Source organism: Bacillus rossius, chromosome 7 (genome assembly GCF_032445375.1).
Source record: "Bacillus rossius redtenbacheri isolate Brsri chromosome 7, Brsri_v3, whole genome shotgun sequence".
Lineage (NCBI taxonomy): Eukaryota > Metazoa > Arthropoda > Insecta > Phasmatodea > Bacillidae > Bacillus > Bacillus rossius.
This window is the reverse complement of record NC_086335.1, coordinates 46,873,764-46,891,107: the sequence shown is the minus strand read 5'-3', so window position 1 is coordinate 46,891,107 and position 17,344 is coordinate 46,873,764. Positions and strand designations below refer to the sequence as shown.

Genomic DNA, 17,344 nt, shown 5'->3' with positions numbered 1-17,344 from the left:
AAAGATAGATTATTGGCATTTCTTGTTCTAATTGAACAAGATATAATCATTGAGAATAGTAAGGATGCAGGCATGAAATGAAAAAAACAAAATTGCCTCTTTTCCGCGTCCTGTATTCTCGCATCCTTTCACTGGCACTTTTTTGGCGGTTTATTCCCACGTTGCCTTTGATAATACCTCTTATCTGCTTCTGTATTTTTATTATTTTTTTAGGCATGCTGTGAAATCAGGATCTCCAGCTGAATAAAATGAAAGAACAAAAAAAAACTTTCCAATCAATCATAAATTACACTTACAAAGTCTATCTCACATGTCTATGAGTCCTTTTGATATTTCAAATCACAGTGTTCGCATATCAAAAATAAATTACACTTATAAAGTTAATGTCTTACATTTTACATTTTCAATCACACTATTCGCATGAAACTTACAAAGTGAATTGCACAAATCAATAAATAACTCTTCTACGCACGAATAAATAAATTGCAGATACTTAAAATAAAATAAATATGGCAGCGTCAATCATTAGTCGTAAGAAAACTGAGGAGTAGACAAACACAAGCAGCGTTACAAGAATTCCGTAGAATGTGTTTTATGGATATAATACGATGTCAAGCAGCCTAAACGCCTAAATACGATACAGACTAGGCATACACACATTAATGATTGTTTTCACATTTATAAACAACTAATAAACACAATATGGTTAAACTGGCAATATTGACTAGACACATTTTACTGGGGCGCAAATTTAAATTTGAATCACAAAACATAACTAAAATCATAAAACACAGTTTAAAATAAACTTAATAACAAAATCTATCATAAATAATGTTTTTAAAAAAATAAGAAAAATTACTGTGATAATCTGGAAAAAAAATTATAAGTATCGATAGGTATAGTATCGGTAAATTTTTTTTAAAGATATATCTAGTGTTCTGCTTGCGCCATCGCTGAATCAATATAAATGGATTTGAAACCTTAACGGCACACAAATAACCAATTTTTAATCAGTGAATAATAATCATACCCAAATTTTGCAATTGTAAATGATAATAACTGAAATTGATGCCGCTCACCTGAGCATTTTCAGGAGATGCCGCGGGCAAGTCGCCGTCTACTGAACAGCGACACGCGACACGCCTGGCGCTTCTCGTCCAGCGACTCACGAGTAGCTCCTCAACGCCACGTGAGCGCGGCCGGGCTGTTTTACTGGCCAGATCCTTTGTGTTCAGCGTCATTATATTGTTACGACCTGTGTGGGGGAGAACTGGGTTAGTAGTGTATGGCGCAATCAAGTTTTATTACCGTTTTAATAATTACTAATAATGGCATCACCAATAAATAGTTGTACTTAAGAATGTCCGATCACAAGTCATTGGCACTAAAAAAAAAAAAAAAAAAAAAATTGGTTGTCTGTAAAGTCGGTTTACGGACGATAGTTTAACGTGACAACGTCATAACAAAACATTGATGAAATGATTGCATACTTTCATGAATAAAATTGAATCATTTTTATTGAATTATCACTATTTTTTATGGATACAAAGAAGGAGTGAAGTGAAATCTACAATTTAATTGATAAATTTACTTTTATTCGCACTCATTAATTCAAATATGTTTATTACTTTTAACGAAGAGATTATTTTAACTGTAACTTTTATATGTTTTTGCTATTTAACTTCTTCCAATCTGCGTTATTCTGTAGAGGATAGGACGATGATAGGAAAAGTAGGAAACGAACGGGAGTGTTTCAAGTTTTAACGTGCCTCGAAAAAGTCAAATCGATGGTTCCAATCGAGTGTAAGAGGGATAGATGAGGCGCAAGCGTACAATGAGCGTAACATTTCTGAAATAATACACATTACATTTTACTTATTTAAAGAAATCTGTAAATAATCATTGAACATATATAATTTAATTTTTTAATAGATAATGATCAATTAATAGCAGGGTAAATATAACGTCATCAATGAAAGTTTTTATTAGGAAAAAAAAAGTTTGAAATCTTAGTTCTGCCAATTCCATGCACGAATACACATTTAAATAACATATTCCTAAAATCTCCCACACCCACATACATTACAAGCAAGTTTTTGTTTTAATATTCCTCCATAATATGCCGTTCGTCAAGCTTCGGGATTACGGAGTCGCTAATAAAAGCCAAAGTCGCGGCGACTTGGCCTTGCGACTTTCGTGTCGCTGGTCGTGGCTTGTAACAGGGGGAAATATATTTATTTGTCACTACTCCTACCGCTAGGTACAACGAATAACCATAAAGTTCACCAACCCACCTAACATTTAATTCACAAAACAAAGTTATTATTATTATTAAACAACATTTAAAAACCCCTTTTAAGGCTTTGACGCTCTCCACGATCAAATTCACGAACAATAATGGGATTTTTTTCGGCTAACTTCACCTCTTTCACTACAACACATGAAATGACCTACACTATTCCAAATTTCGGCATCCAGGGATTAGGGCAGGTGGGTAATCATGCCTACACTCCCTCACGTTGTAGGCTGGAAAAAGGGGGGGGGGGGGGGTAAAACAAAAGGACACCAGGGGCAAGTGTGGCGATACACTTGCCCGTAATCAACGACTGCTGGGGATGCCTTGCGCATGCCGTACGACAAATAAAAGACGAGAGGGCTTTCCCCCTCTTACCCCTCAAAATCTTAAATGACTACAAAATGGGAGGACAAGAGCCCCTAAAAAGGCTTGTACCTCCCCCGCGCTGAGGGAGAATCCAATGATGACCAATTGGCGGCGGCTAGGTACAACGCCGTGGGTCAGCACACTCGTCACTGGCGCGGGAGACGCCTGCTCTAACCGTCAGTTGATACTTCCGCCACACGTCACCTGCCCGGATTCCAGCGGGACACGGTTCTCGTGTATCACCTTTTATCGATAGCAATCGATGCTGGGCAGCAAACAAACACTCTTGCGAGGTCGTCCCGCTTGGCGTCATATTCCTAGGAGCGGAGGCGACACTCGATCCTGCCGTTATCTCCCGAGACCCACGAGTTTTCTAGTGTTTCCCGTCGCGCATCGCAACACTGCAGATTTTATTTCATTTATTTTTATTTATTGTTTTTTGTTAATAGCACAGAGGCTAACATAATCACATAAAAATAAAACATCGCTTTCATACAGCCAATACTGAAAACATTATAACATCGTATACATACAAAATCACTTTGGCATACATATGTACACCATCCGACTTATAAGTTGGTATTCAAGTCATTGCTGTATTTGGCATAACAAATAGTTTCGTGTTTCCTGAACATTTTTAAATGTGGACATTCTATAATGTAAACTGGCAAATTGTTGTATTCCTGGAGACCTTTAGCATAGATTGACTGTTGAGCTGAAGCAGTCCTCATATATTGCAAATGGAACTTATTGCAATTACGTGTGGCATAAGAATGTACATTTGAATTGTTTTCTAAACTAATGCTTAAATATTTTGGCAAGACTAACCTTGGGAAGCACTTTAGACCAGTGGTTCCCAAATTTTTTCAGCTGGCGACCCACCTTTCCTTATAGGAATACCTCCACGGTCTATCGGTCCATGGTGAAGTAAAAAACCTTATTTGTATCGTATGTACATGCGCTTTTTTTTAAGATACCGATTGATTATTGATAAACAATTTGGGTTCTGATTTGAAAATGGTTGACAAAATATAAGCACTTTGTAGCAAAACAGTTATTTATTTAACAATAGATATGTGTTTGCACACAATTCGAATTGTTTCGAACTTTTCCTATCTTTTCTGATGGTTTATTCGATGGTTTCTGATAGTTTTAGGATCGAGTCGCGAGCTACCTGTAACCCATCCGCGACCCACCGGTTGTTAACCGCTGCTTTAGACCATAAGTTGTATTATGTTTTCAACTTATTTTGTCGTGGTGAACCTGCAGCCGTAGTTTGTCGGCCGGATATATGTATATACGTCTGTATTATAGTATATATGTACATATTCGCCTAATATACTGAGCTGCGAACAGAAAGGATGCCCGTAGGGAAGTTCATATTCAATTGCCCTATCAGTCCCCGGACATATTCCAAGTTCTCCGCTCGCTCGTGCAACTTTTGTGGTTGGAATAAAAGGTTACATAATTTTATTCGAGAATTAATACATTTTCAAGATTTTGAATGTTTTTTTTTAATGTTACTGATCTAACGTAACTAACCTTTCCAATAAATTACGTTCACCTAGATATGAGGTGATTCTACCCTCCCAGAAAATAAAAATAACTAATTTTTTATGAGTTTATTTATGTAAAATCCAAACCAACAAAACCAAACAAAAATAAATATTTTCACTTTACAACAGTAGAAAAAAAATATGAGCAAGTCATTCTGTACTCACCAGTGTACCCGCGTGTTATCGTGTAGCAAATAATCAAAACAAAACGAATCTCAGACAAGAGCGCGATAAATTTATGTAAATTGTGTTTTCAACTCCATTTATTGACGCGAATCACGTGTAGTTTCCGCGCCCGCCTCTAGAATTCGCTGCCGGAGCAACTACGTCGACTATCGAACATTCCATTTGCAGGGCGAAAGGTTAAGCTGTTTAATGAAACGGCTGCAGTAAAAACAGAAAAAAGGACTTAAAAAAAAAAACTTAACTTTGGCTTTAGAACCTGATTTTCAACAAGGAATTTCTTTAAAATATTGCCCATCTTGTTAAAATTTACGAAAACGTTGATACTATAAAGTTTCTCTTTTCGCTTTGAGAACTTTGACTCGCGCCATCCGCCACAGATGGCAGCACCGCGGTTACATATTTCCGTTCCACTCACGAAATTGCTCCCAACAAATACGGTATATCGAGAACCAAGACGTTTACACATCAAAATCTAAGTTGCACGAACGTGGATTGCTAGTGCGCCTGACTCGGGTTCAATGAATATTAGGTTTCAACGGCAAACATGCGTGGACGGGGCAGTTGCCGATTAATAAATCGTGCGGGAGTTCGGAAGAAGGGAAAATGTGAGAAGGAAATACGGTACCTGGATGAGGGGAACTGAAGGGAAAAAAGAAAGGGGGAGGGGGAGGAAGGGTGAGATAACAGCGTGCAAATATTTGGCCGGTCGAAGCGGGAAAATAGGGGGAGGACAGCCGCAATTACTTTCCCAGGCCTTATCTGAGAGAGTTTTTTTTTTTTCGCGTGGGAAGACACCCATCCCCCCCTGGCCCATTAAACCCCTCTTTCGACCCCGTTAAAGCCTGCAACTGGTCCAATCAAGCGGCAGCTGTCGCCCCACTGAGCGAGCAATGGCGTTGTGAAGCGTGCCAAGTGCAAAATTAAAATGACAAAGTCATGATTTTGATGAGATTTACGCTCGTTTTTGGGAGGTGACCAGTTAGATGACTCGAGAATCAAGGACGAGCATTTTAAAAATTCTAATCACAGAATCTTTTTAATTTATAGAGAAAGTTTGTTCATTTAGAGCGGAGACGGTAAAGTCTAGAGTAGTGAAATTTGGTAGTCTCCGTGAAGTGAAGAGAACAGAGAAAAAAATTTCTAAAAACAGTTAAAGTTTTTTTTCTTCTAATTTTTTTTATTATTATTTTCGACCACATTTTCCCGATAATCTCCGTGACAACGGCTATTGCTTTGCTGATGTTTTCTTCGTCTTCTGGTAACGACAATTCCATTGTTGGCGTTTTATTGGCTTTCGAATCCTAGTTAAGTCTTTCTGTAATCATGTTAGTCGTCATATTGATACGGTATTGTTGGTTAAATAAATGTGAATTTGATGGCCTTCGAAAACTGTCAATCCAAGACGGCGTCTTTATGTTTCCGCCGGATAGTTTTAGTTCTATTTTTTTTTTAACTTGTTCCTAGATTTTTTAAATTAATTTATTTTTTTATTTTTGCGGAGCGTAAGTGGCTTCCCCTTCAGAAGAGGCATAATGTATATTTATTTTATTTTAGCAGCACAAGATTGTTCTGCCTGTAAAGTTCCGTAGCGATGCAAGAGTGTATCAGCTAGTAACATAATATGTGGGAGAATATGGACAATGTTGTAGTATGCACAGACCACAAGAAATATTCATGTAATATTTTATTATTAAACGGGATATCATTCAGTCCTTGGACTGTAAATTTTAAATGTATAACATCTTAGCTCTCGGTATACGGCGTTTGTTAGGAGTGATTTCGTGAATGGAACGGAAGTCGCATGGAACGGAAATGTGTAAACACGGTGCTGCCATCTGTGGTGAATTCCGTAAACCAAAGTTCACAAAGCGGAAAGGAAACTTTGTAGTATCGGCTGATTACTAAATATTAACAAGATGGGCAGTATTTTAATAAAATTCCTTGTCGAAAATCAGGTTTAAATCAGGGGTTGACTATTTTTTCAAGTCTTTTTGGCTTTTATCGGAGCAGTTTTATAACATAATTTAACCTTTTTCTCTATGCTTCAAATGATTAAATTGATGACGTAACTGGCAACAATTCTAACGGCGGATGCGACGATCACGCTTATAAATCTGTTATAAATCGCCTTTTCATTTAAAAAAAAAAAGACATAATACACGCACATCCATTGATACGAATTCATTCGAAAATTTTAATGTCAACTTGATAAATAAATTAATAATATCACATCTTTTCAATTTAAAATACGTGTGTTATATGGCAACAGCGCACTCAGAAACAAGGACAGCCCTTACAGCAGTCGGCGTGTGTTAGAAAGAGAAAGCAATAGCCCATTTACTTCCACGCTGCAATCTAATAGTGGGGACGCCCTGTAGTTAAATTATTTTCCTGTAAATGTATACAGTTTTCATTTTGAATTTGTTGTTGGGGCACACATTTTTCTTCCAAAAATATTTACTGAAAGTTATTTTTTAGCGCTCATAATTATGACTTGCGTGACATTTTACCTATATAAGTTGATGATTGGTAAATTAGTAGGTACTCATCTAACCTCGGTAACCAGCAAATTCATGTGTTCTCATGTATTGCGTGTTGCAAATAAACTTTTAAACAAGGAATATTTTTTTAAATACTGTTCATCTTTTTAAATTCACTAAACAGTTAAGACTTCAAGGTTTCCGTAAACTTTTGATGGAAAACTTTAGGACGCAAAATTCTATGGCGTTACTAAAATATTAACCTGAATAATTTTAAAACACATATTATAACACTAAGAATATGTTTGCAATTTTTTTGTTGTTAAAACGACTGAAATAAATCTGTAAATACTTCCTACAAACAAACCTTAACCTTTTTGAGTTGATTCAACATTAAAATTATATTAAATTTTAATGTTATTTACAAAAGTTAAAAAAAAAATTCCAGTGGCGAGATTCGAGCCACGTCCCTTGAAGTTAAAAATCACGTTGTACACCGCTGTGCCACAGAACCCGTTTACATGTAGCAACGAGAATGTGTTATAATCATAGTAATGGAAAGTTTTCTTAGGTATCTTAAAACTTGGTATCACTTTGTACTACAATTTTAGTTTACCAAATATATTCGATTCCAGGATGGTTTCAAGATCATAAAGTTTAATTTATGCTGTTTTATGTTGGTACACGTGGGTCCGTCATCCGTTCATCGAGTTCCGTTCCATTTTCAAGAAATTACTCCTACCAAGAAGCTGTGTGCCGAGACCTACGATGTTCACACGTCCAAAATTTGGGACGAAACACAAATAGGCAAGAGGTCTGTAGTTTTGGAATTACAGGAGAAGTCCTCTGATTATATCCATCCGCGACAAGAAAATACATTGCGTGCAAGCTGCATAGTCAGGGGTGTATGTATCTGTGTCAGTGAGGCAGAATGATAGTGCGAAGCTCGCTGGTGCTTCTGGCGCGGTGTCGTCTCTGGACTGGCGCGCAGACTTCTCGTGATATTTGAGCGGTAACAAAAACGTTATATATGGCGTGGAAACGAAGATAAATGTTTGAGTGCTTTCAAAAAAAATTGGTAGTCTGCAAAGTCGGTTTACGGACGATAGTTTAACGTGACAACGTCATAACAAAACATTGATGAAATGATTGCATACTTTTATGAATAAAATTGAATAATTTTTATTGAATTATCTCTATTCTGAATGGATACAAAGAAGGAGTGAAATGAAATCTACAATTTAATTGATAAATTTACTTTTATTTGCACTCATTAATTCAAATATGTGTAGGTATTACTTTAACGAAGAGATTATTTTAACTATAACTTTTATAAATGTTTGCTATTTAACTTCTTTTAATCTGTGTTATTCTGTTAAGGATAGGACGATGATAGGAAAAGTAGGAAACGAATGGGAGTGTTTCAAGTTAAATGTGCCTCGAAAAAGTAAAATCGATGGTTGTTCCAATCGAGTGGAAGAGAAATAGATGCGGCGCAAGCGTAAAATGAGCGTAACGGGACGATGAGTCATCCTTTTTCGTGCGTGCAGCCGGCGTTCATCGATTTATTAGACGTTGTCACGTCAAAAAATAGAGCTTAAAAAAGGGGAATACGGAAACTGAACTATTTGTCCACCCTACGAACAGACGCCACTCGCATATCCCGAGCAGTTGCTTGAATCACGTGGTTTGTTCCCCGAGCTCCGCCGAGCCGGGAGAGACCACGCGCGTTCCCCGGCCGACCGACTGCACTCTGGCGGCACGGGCGATAAAAACCGCCAAGAACAATGGCCGCGCGCCCGGCTCAGCTCTCAATAGAAAATCCTGGAGTGCGGTATCTTGTTAGTGAATCAACAACGGCGCCGTTAAATAATGATAAAAAAAAAGAATGTTTACAGCGCTGGCGAGCTGGCTGCCATTGTTACATACTTACACCCGCGACCTGTCACAATGCTGCCTTGACCACCGCGAGTGTTGTTTCTAACATGTCAACCTGTAATAAAAAAAGGTAAGGGAAGTTAGGAGGGGGGATTGGCATTGTTGCCAATGTTGCGCGATCCAACAAAAAAATTGTTTCCGCGGATAGACCCCAGGTGCAGCGAGATATTAGCTTATCAGAGCCGAAGGCAGGATTTTGTAAATAATTTTGTCGGCATGACCACTATGTTACTATTTTTTATGAGTATGTTTTCTTTTTAATTGAATTTTAAAAAAAATGTTTGTCACATTGAAATCCTCGGGGAATAGTACAACTTTTATAACTCCGTTTACAGATAACTGTATATTTTATATTTGTCTTTAAATTTTTTTTTGTCGTCGCTGATGTTTCTAGCGCGGTATAGCCTCTGAGCGCAAGTCTCTGAACTGGCGCGCAGTCATCTCATCGTCACAAGAATATTGTGAAATTTTAGCGGAGACCGAAACATAATATGGTGGATAAATAAAGATTGAAGGTGTAATGCAAGTCCCTTAAGTGCTTTCAAGAATCTGTAGGTACCGGTTGTTTTACGCCTAAAAATTACTTGGAATCACTACTTTTAGCCATTTTCACTCTTATAAAAACACAGTTTAAAAACTTAATCCGAAATCAAAAGTACTTTTCGGCCCTCAGCGAATTCTTAATTGCTCGGATATCTTGAGTAGTTTTCAAATCGCGTTGTTTTTCCTGAAGCTCTGCGCAGACGGCGCCCTTACGTCAATTGTTTCATTATTTCATTAAAACAAGTCATAAAAAAACATATACATTAATGTTATTAAATGCACGAAACACACAATGTCAAGTTTGTATGAATTATATGCAGGAACACGTGTGCAAACCGGCATTAAATATGGACTATTTGACAACGCGTTATGTGTCGCTTCTCTGTGAGGCATGTCTGGCTATGGTGGCAAACAAATACGTTATGTATTTTAACCCAATAAGAATTAAAATAATCCTTCCACAATAATCCCTCTCTAATCTTACATACCTAAGTTGCTGTAATTTTCTTATTCAGGCTTCGCTTGTTTTTTTTTTAATCCTGTAATGGTCAGGACTTCACGGACCTCCCCCCTCCCAACCCCTGGTTATGTCCTTAAGCTTACGCTACTTCTGCCTCACGTTGACCAAAGGGATTGCTGACGTACGGAATCAACTCGCACCGATTTTAAATAATACTTAAACGAGGTGCATGTTTAAGGGTTTATTTTAAGGGCCCCGCCCTACCTGATGTGCACAGCTTTATAAAAAAAACACACACGATTTGAAAACAGCTCAAGACATCAAAGGATATGTTGATTATGGACGAGTAGTTCTGTTTCCGGATTTAGTTTTTAAACTGTATGTTTAAACGAGTGGAAATGACTAAAACTCTTGCATTCAGAGTAATTTTTTTTTGTATTGAAGCAACCGGTACAGATTCTTGAAAGCGCTCAAGGGCTTCATTTCTCAGCCATCTAATGTTACGGTTACCGATCAAATCTCATAGTTGCCGTATGCACGACGAGAAGACTGCGCGCCAGCTCAGAGGCGACACCGCGCTAGAAGCACCAGCTAGCGTCGCACTTATCAACCCGCCTCACCGACACAGACACACCCCTGGCTAGGCGGTCGCCTTGTTTATTCATTCATCACTTATTACAAAAAGGCCACGCCCTGCATGGTGGCTACCAAAACACTTATTTATGAAGTTCGTTGACTTCTGGGTTGTAACCGCGTCGCAGGCAAAATGTTCGTCGACGATTCTGTCGACAATGCAGTCGCCAGCTTCAGGACAATAGTAGGAAACCACGAGCCAAGCAACTTCAGACAATGGCCGCGAAAGCCAGCGACCCTTAAAACTAATTTCTGTCGCCCGTGAAAATCACCACGCAACAAAGCTACTATGGTCATTGCGAGGCAGTAGTACCAACCTTATGCTTAGGCTTTACCAGCTGAAGTACTCGGCGTTGCTTGGGGCTAAACAACCCTTTGAAAGCGGATTTTTTTCGGAAAACCTCGTCCTCAGTTGATGGCTATGTAATGTAAGGAACATCAGCGCCGAGTTTCAAGACTGTAGGACATATTCTTCGAAAATGGAAATACTTAAATCTTTAACGACCCCGCAAAATTTTTAACGGAGACGAAGAACGAATCAGAAATGCAATAGCCGTTGCCACGATAACGAATATTGTTACCTTCTGTTTTATATATTTATGACATATGGTTGGTGACGTCTTGCGACTTTCTTGCGTCGCGTCGTTTGCGTGTTGCGCTGTCGCGTCGTTGCGTGGGTTACGCGTTGTTACGCACACCAGCCCCAAGACGCGTCGTGCGGGTTGCGGCCGTGCGATGCGCAGGCGCGAAGGCTCGACGACCCGACTCGACATCTTGGAGCTACGGAATTTGCAATGACAGATTTGATAATATCGCTAAACGCCGACAGTCTTTTACTGGCGCCAGGCGACCTGCCACTATATCGTCTCTGGAACGAGACCAGATGCGCCAGGTCGTGGTTAACTGACGTAATTTAACTTACAAAAAAAAATTATTGATGTGCGCCTTACTCCGCGCCGTCTTCCTTTCCCGTAGTTTTAAGCACACGTGCTGACTGGCCGGTCCCTTTGAGCGACGAATGAAGTCGTCCGCCACCAGGGGCGCATGCGCCAGTGGTACCAATCCAGACGTGCACACAAATACCAATCGATAGCTGCCAACCCCAGCATGTTTGGAACTTTCTGCCCGACCAACTCTTCTTCCTGTATCGAAGCTTAATGCTTGCAAAAATTTAACCCCGCATGAATGAGCCCAGGGTTCTCCCCTTGTGTCTACGCAGGTCTTATTTAACTAGTTATAGTTAGGGGCACGTGTTTTTTTCGCGAAATAATCTGATCGTTCATTAGGCTGCAACAAGGTATGCCTGCTCTACGGATAGATCCCTTGTGATTGGCGGCCGACTGCAAGACCGGACCATTCACGACTCTTTTGCTTCCGCGCCGGATGGCTATGATTGGAGTGCTGAAAGTAGACAGGTGCCATTAAATAAACCCAGTCAACCACGAAACAGAGACAAAGCTACAAAGTTTTAACACACAGCTGGTCTGTTAATCTTTTTTTTTTCGCGAAAATGACACGGCCCTAGTTATAGTCTAGATATAAGACAGGGGAGTTAGTCATGGCATCAATCGCTGCCATGGGCGGGCCAATCTCCCGAACAGAGCACACGATGCATGCTACCCTTTCCTCATTGCTGAAACCCAGCATGACTAGGCGCTGTAGGCTTCGGCCTGAGACGCGCTTAGTTTTAGTTGGGTTAGGGCTAGAAAAAAAATTAAAGGTGCACGCGCGGACTACGTACCGAAAACATCGGCTCTTACTGTGCGTGAGGAAGAGAGAGAGAGAGACAGATAGAGAGAGAGACGAGGGAGTGGAAGTTTCGTGTGGGATGGGCGAAGGAAAGAGGAGGGGTGTTAGTGACGAGGCGTGTATGTAACTTCACAGGAATTTAATTACAAAATGCTATCTCTCTCTCTCTCTCTCTCTCTCGCTTCCTCTTCCCCCCTCCCCTTCCTTCCTTCCGAAAGCGCAAGCTCTCGCGAAACCGCACCTGTTCGTGAGCATCCAGCCATCGATCGGTTAAGTTCTTCCCCCTCGCCCGCGGGGCAGTTCAGTTCGTGGAGCGGCGAGACCCGCTTATTCGTTAACGTAATTTCACGTCTCGGGCCCTTCCGTCGGTCCTCTGCAGGCACCAGCAATTTTTTTTTACAGTGAAAGAACTGCGATGTAAAGTGGTCTTCTCGGAGTAAGTTATGGGCTAGGGAAAAACAAAAAAATCGCAGGCTTTCGCGGCCGTTGTTTTAAGTAGCTTGGTTTCTGGGTTGTAGCCGAGTCCAAGGAAAATATATCACCGATGTTTCGGTGATATACCTACCACTGTGGTAGGCAGATTTACCCTGATGATGGCGACTGCAATGTCGACCGAAACACCGGTGATGTATTCGCCTTGGACGCGGCTGCCAACCCAGAAGCCAAGCTACTCTTGGCTAGGGACTGGAAATTTTTCGCGATATCGTTATTTATTCTAGGATGGACTCCACGATCCTATACATACTTGGGCAAATTACACCCTGCTCATTGGCTACTGACCCGTGACACCTGTTACTGAGATGCTTGTGATTCGATACTTATTTCGTTGGGGATTATTTATCAATTGCCTCAAAGTCCTTCAAATAAACTGTGCTCCGATCACAGAATCAGCCTAAAGTCATCAGCGTTTGGATTCTAGCGTATCGAGAAATGAAACTGCATATTTTTCCGGTCTCTAGTTATAGTGTCGAAACAAATATCTTCACTATGGAATTCTACATTCTACAGGCACTTTCGCACTGGCTGTTATATATAATAATCATATACTGAATAGAATTTTGAAGATTCCCGAACCGTGAAATAAGTCCTAGTGTGTGCTGATAGAGCATAAGGAACTTATTTGCTAAATTTTACTAAATTGCTAAATTGTCTTAACGTGCGAGAGAAAGTGTCACCCACCGAATTCCTTGACTCCCCCCCCCCCCCCCCTCAGGTTCAACTCCTTGAGAGTTGATTTCCGCAAAATACATTCTTAGTGCTTCTGTAACATAAGGAACATACCTGCCGAATTTCAAGTTTGTAGGTATTATAGTATCAGGGAACTGGTGGTGAGTCGGTGAGTGGTATTATTTTCCATATATTTTTCTGGCGTGTTATTACCACAAACTATTTCAAAGAAATAATGTTACAAAGATCACAAGTTTTGCAGTGTTTGTAGAAATTCTTTCAATTAAACATTATTCAGACGCTCAGTGTTCAATCTTAAATACTACTTATATTATTTGCAATAAGAAACTTGTTTAGCCCCATCTTCAAAGGCGTATACGAGCCTTTGGAAGCACTTAAAACCTTAAGTCGTATAGGCTGTACTTTTTTATCTTATTATCTTCGCGTTGAACATGCGCCCGAAATTTGTATGTCGAATTCAGAATCCCTATGCACACGGGCGTGTATGTGTGTGACAAAAATAATTATTTTAGGAACAAGTTACTACCACATGTAAATGCTATTCTTGGGTTTAATTTATGATTATTACAGATGGGTTTTCAACTATTTGTGATTAGAGTACATGTTGGTTTTAAGACAGTGAAGAAACACTAGTATTATGAAGTTATTAATCCAGTTTTGTAACGAAAATTTTGTCTATATTCTTGTGTTTTGCAGGTTTTGGAGAGACGATTTTTTTTTTTTTAAATTCCCTGATTTATCCCTGTTTTCCATATTTTCCCTGTCAGCAGGGACCCTGTATACGTCAGTGACATCAACGCTGACGACGAAGCGCCCGTGGTCAATGCAGGCCTGATAAGTGCGACTGGACTGTCTCTCAGGCCGGTATTCAAAGACACAAAAGTAAGGGTTTAGATTTGGAATATCGTGTCCCCTAACCGTATTCCTAGTGCACGATAGGACACGGCCAGACCCTTGTGAGGGAACGGATTTTGGTGTCCTATTTGTTGCCCAAACTCCGCGCATGCGCAGAGCTCATTTTTTCGTTGATTTCGTCCAGACGGTGGACCCGCGTTTGGTGCCATTATCTCATATGTAGTCATTTTTGTGATAATAGGGATATGTTCCAAGCGTGTTGGTGTGTCGTATGAAACTTAATGATAGCGAAACTACCCTGGAATACATTTTGTACGCTTTAATGATCATAACAAAATATGATCGCAACTTTAAAGACGGTTATATTGATGTGCGATGGTGCTGCTGTCTCTAGTATTTTTGCAGCAACAATCGTATCGTGGTTGGGAACACCACATAACTTAGAAAGTCACAACTTAGAACGGTCATAACTTAGAAAACTTGGAAAAATCCACGTAACTTAGAAACACACAACTTAGAAAGATCATAACTTAGAAACACACAACGCAGAACCACACGACTTAGAAACGTCATAGCGTAGAAAGTCACAACTTAGAATTACCGCAACTTAGAAACACACAACTTAGAACTGTCATAACTTAGAAACCCGTAACCTAGAAACATGCAACGCAGAACCACACAACTTAGAAACGTCATAACGTAGAAATTCATAACTTAGAACTGTCATTCGGTGGCTGCGAAACGTCCGCTGGATTGCACTGAAACCAGTTTCTGGCCTTGCGCAGGGCACTGTTTATTAAAACTGTTTTTGATTTGTCTCCTTACTGGGATTCGGTTTGGATACGTTCTGGAACACGGCCCACGAGTTAGGTTACGGTCGTATCCCAACAAGGTTGTGCTTATTCGCTACCTTACCCGAACGTCTTTGGATACCGCCCTTAGTCCCCTTATAGACGAGGCGACTAGTTGATTCCACCTCTTGTACGGAAGGGTGTCGAGGTGTGTGGCGATGTACCGCATGATTGGGAACCGCCTAACCCCTTCACACGCAATCAACTCGTCCGCTACTGGCGGGCGGCCAATAGGCACCTGTGTCGCTCACTAGTATACTCAACACAAGAGACACGCTCGGCATTCGTCCTTCACAACCAGTGGCGGATCCAGGATTTTGGTTTGGGAGGGGCTTGACCCAGCTGAGGCTAGGCTTTATCAAGGCAAACACTAAAACAATAGTGGACCCAGATGCTTTTGGAGGGGGCTTGAGCCCCTTAGCCCCCCTCTGGATCCGCTACTGTTCACAACCGTCGCCCAGTTGAGTCCACCAAGGTCGTTCCACCTGTCGGCTTCAGTGTGGAGCAGTTCTGATGCAATGGTTTCAATGCGGAAATAATTGACGAACTTATCCTCGCGGCTAAGTAGTTGTGGATATAGTAGCGAGAAAGCGCCCGTTTCCAGATTTTGTAAAAACGGATGAACCCACACTTTTCTGTGACTGGATTTCCTCCTTTTTTTTTTTTTTGCTTCTTTTCTTGCAGGATATCAAGCACAAGAAGAGATCCTGCTTCCTCGGGTTCTAACATCGTATACTGACCTCCCGTTGGGGAGAGAAGTCGATTCCACGAGTTGCCTGGTGTATTACCAGCCCTAAAAAAAATAGTCTTCGCACTGCAGTCAACTAGCTGAGAGCCAACCAGGCAACTTGGTTGAATCGACCAAACCGCCTCGTCTCAAAGGGGCATTATAGTTTCCTAGGAGTGGGCGGGTGCAGACCTGCTCTCGTGACTGCTCCTGAGGCACCGTATATGGGAGCACGTTCTACCCACAAATCAAGGAAGATAAAGAGTCGCAGCTCAATGCTATAACTAACGCTCTTATTTTCTTTGTAAATCAGCGAACTGCGCGTGGTATTTATCGGCAACATAACAACCTAAAAGTAGCTAACTTTTCGAAAGAAAATGTTGCCTACACCGGTTTTTTTGTTTTTTTGTTTTTGGTAGTTCATCTTGCGGAGAATGTTCTCCCAAAAATGTTTCAGATTATCCATGTTCCAATACGGAAGAATCAAAACACATGTTAAAGTGCTTTATCTGTTTATCCAAAACTTGTAAACTGCATAGCCGCAAAGTATGATTGTTGAAAATCATAACCTCAGATTCAATTGCAAGTTTACAAGTCTGAACATGTGCACATGGCAGCCATGCTTATTTCATTGCTGCCAAGATATTTCAAAGTTGTCCAAAATAATTCCAAAGTATAATATTTTGCAATTATACTCAATACGCTACTCCTTTAATACACCATTACATAGTTTTTATCTTTTTTTATTTGAGGCATTATGTTTAAGAAATTTCTGAGTTTACTTTATACTTTATATTTAAAACTTATCTTTTTGATGTTGGCATTTCTCAACCGCACATTTGTTGGCCATATTCCGCCTATACAGTTTATTCAGTTGTCCCCCCCCCCACCCCCCCACCCAACCAGCCAGATCTCGTGGAATGCACCTCCTCCCATAGGCGCGCGCTGTCACATGACGCAAGCGACTCGCTTCCAAAGAGACAGTGGTCCCAGGACGGAACACCAGCATCCCCCTGCTCATTCCTTTTTTTTTTCCTTCTTTTCTTTTTTCATCCACTCCTTCAACAACGCCCATCCTCGCTTCTAGCTGTTTTATTTATAAGCGAGGAGCGCTCTGTTAGCTGTTAGGTCAACCGCTGGAACAAGTTACTCCCCCCCACCTTCCTTCCCTCCCTTTTTCTACTCTTCCCAATTTTCTTAGCTCTTTTTTTTTCTTTCCTTCTGCCCAAGTTTTCTGACCACCATTTTCGGGAGAGAGAGAGAAAAAAAAATGGGGGGGGGGGAGACCTTGGCTCGCCCACGCTCCCACGCGCCTTCTTCGTAAAGAAAGGGCGATTAATAACTCGGGCTCGGAGGAAAGAGAATCCGAGAAGAGGGGTGTGACGTCGAAGCGCGTCATCGTAAGTCGTGGGAAAGATAGAAAGAGGTAGGGGAGATTCAAAAGTTAAAAAACAAATCCTCGTCGACACCACGTAACCAGGGACCATACTGTTACGATTCATAATGCGGGGAGAAG

The 17,344-nt window shown here is 40.6% G+C and overlaps 1 protein-coding gene across 3 annotated transcripts in view; it reads right to left on the bottom strand.

The window, feature by feature from the left end:
• LOC134533967 (zinc finger MIZ domain-containing protein 2-like) overlaps positions 1-17,344 on the bottom strand; it is a 287,873-nt gene that overhangs the window by 126,573 nt on the left and 143,956 nt on the right. For all 3 annotated transcript variants that reach the window (XM_063371813.1, XM_063371812.1, XM_063371814.1), the window contains exon 2: positions 1,080-1,255. In XM_063371813.1, coding sequence (XP_063227883.1) covers positions 1,080-1,087 — 8 coding nt within the window. In that variant the 5' untranslated portion in view covers positions 1,088-1,255. The remainder of the gene's footprint in view (positions 1-1,079; positions 1,256-17,344) is intronic.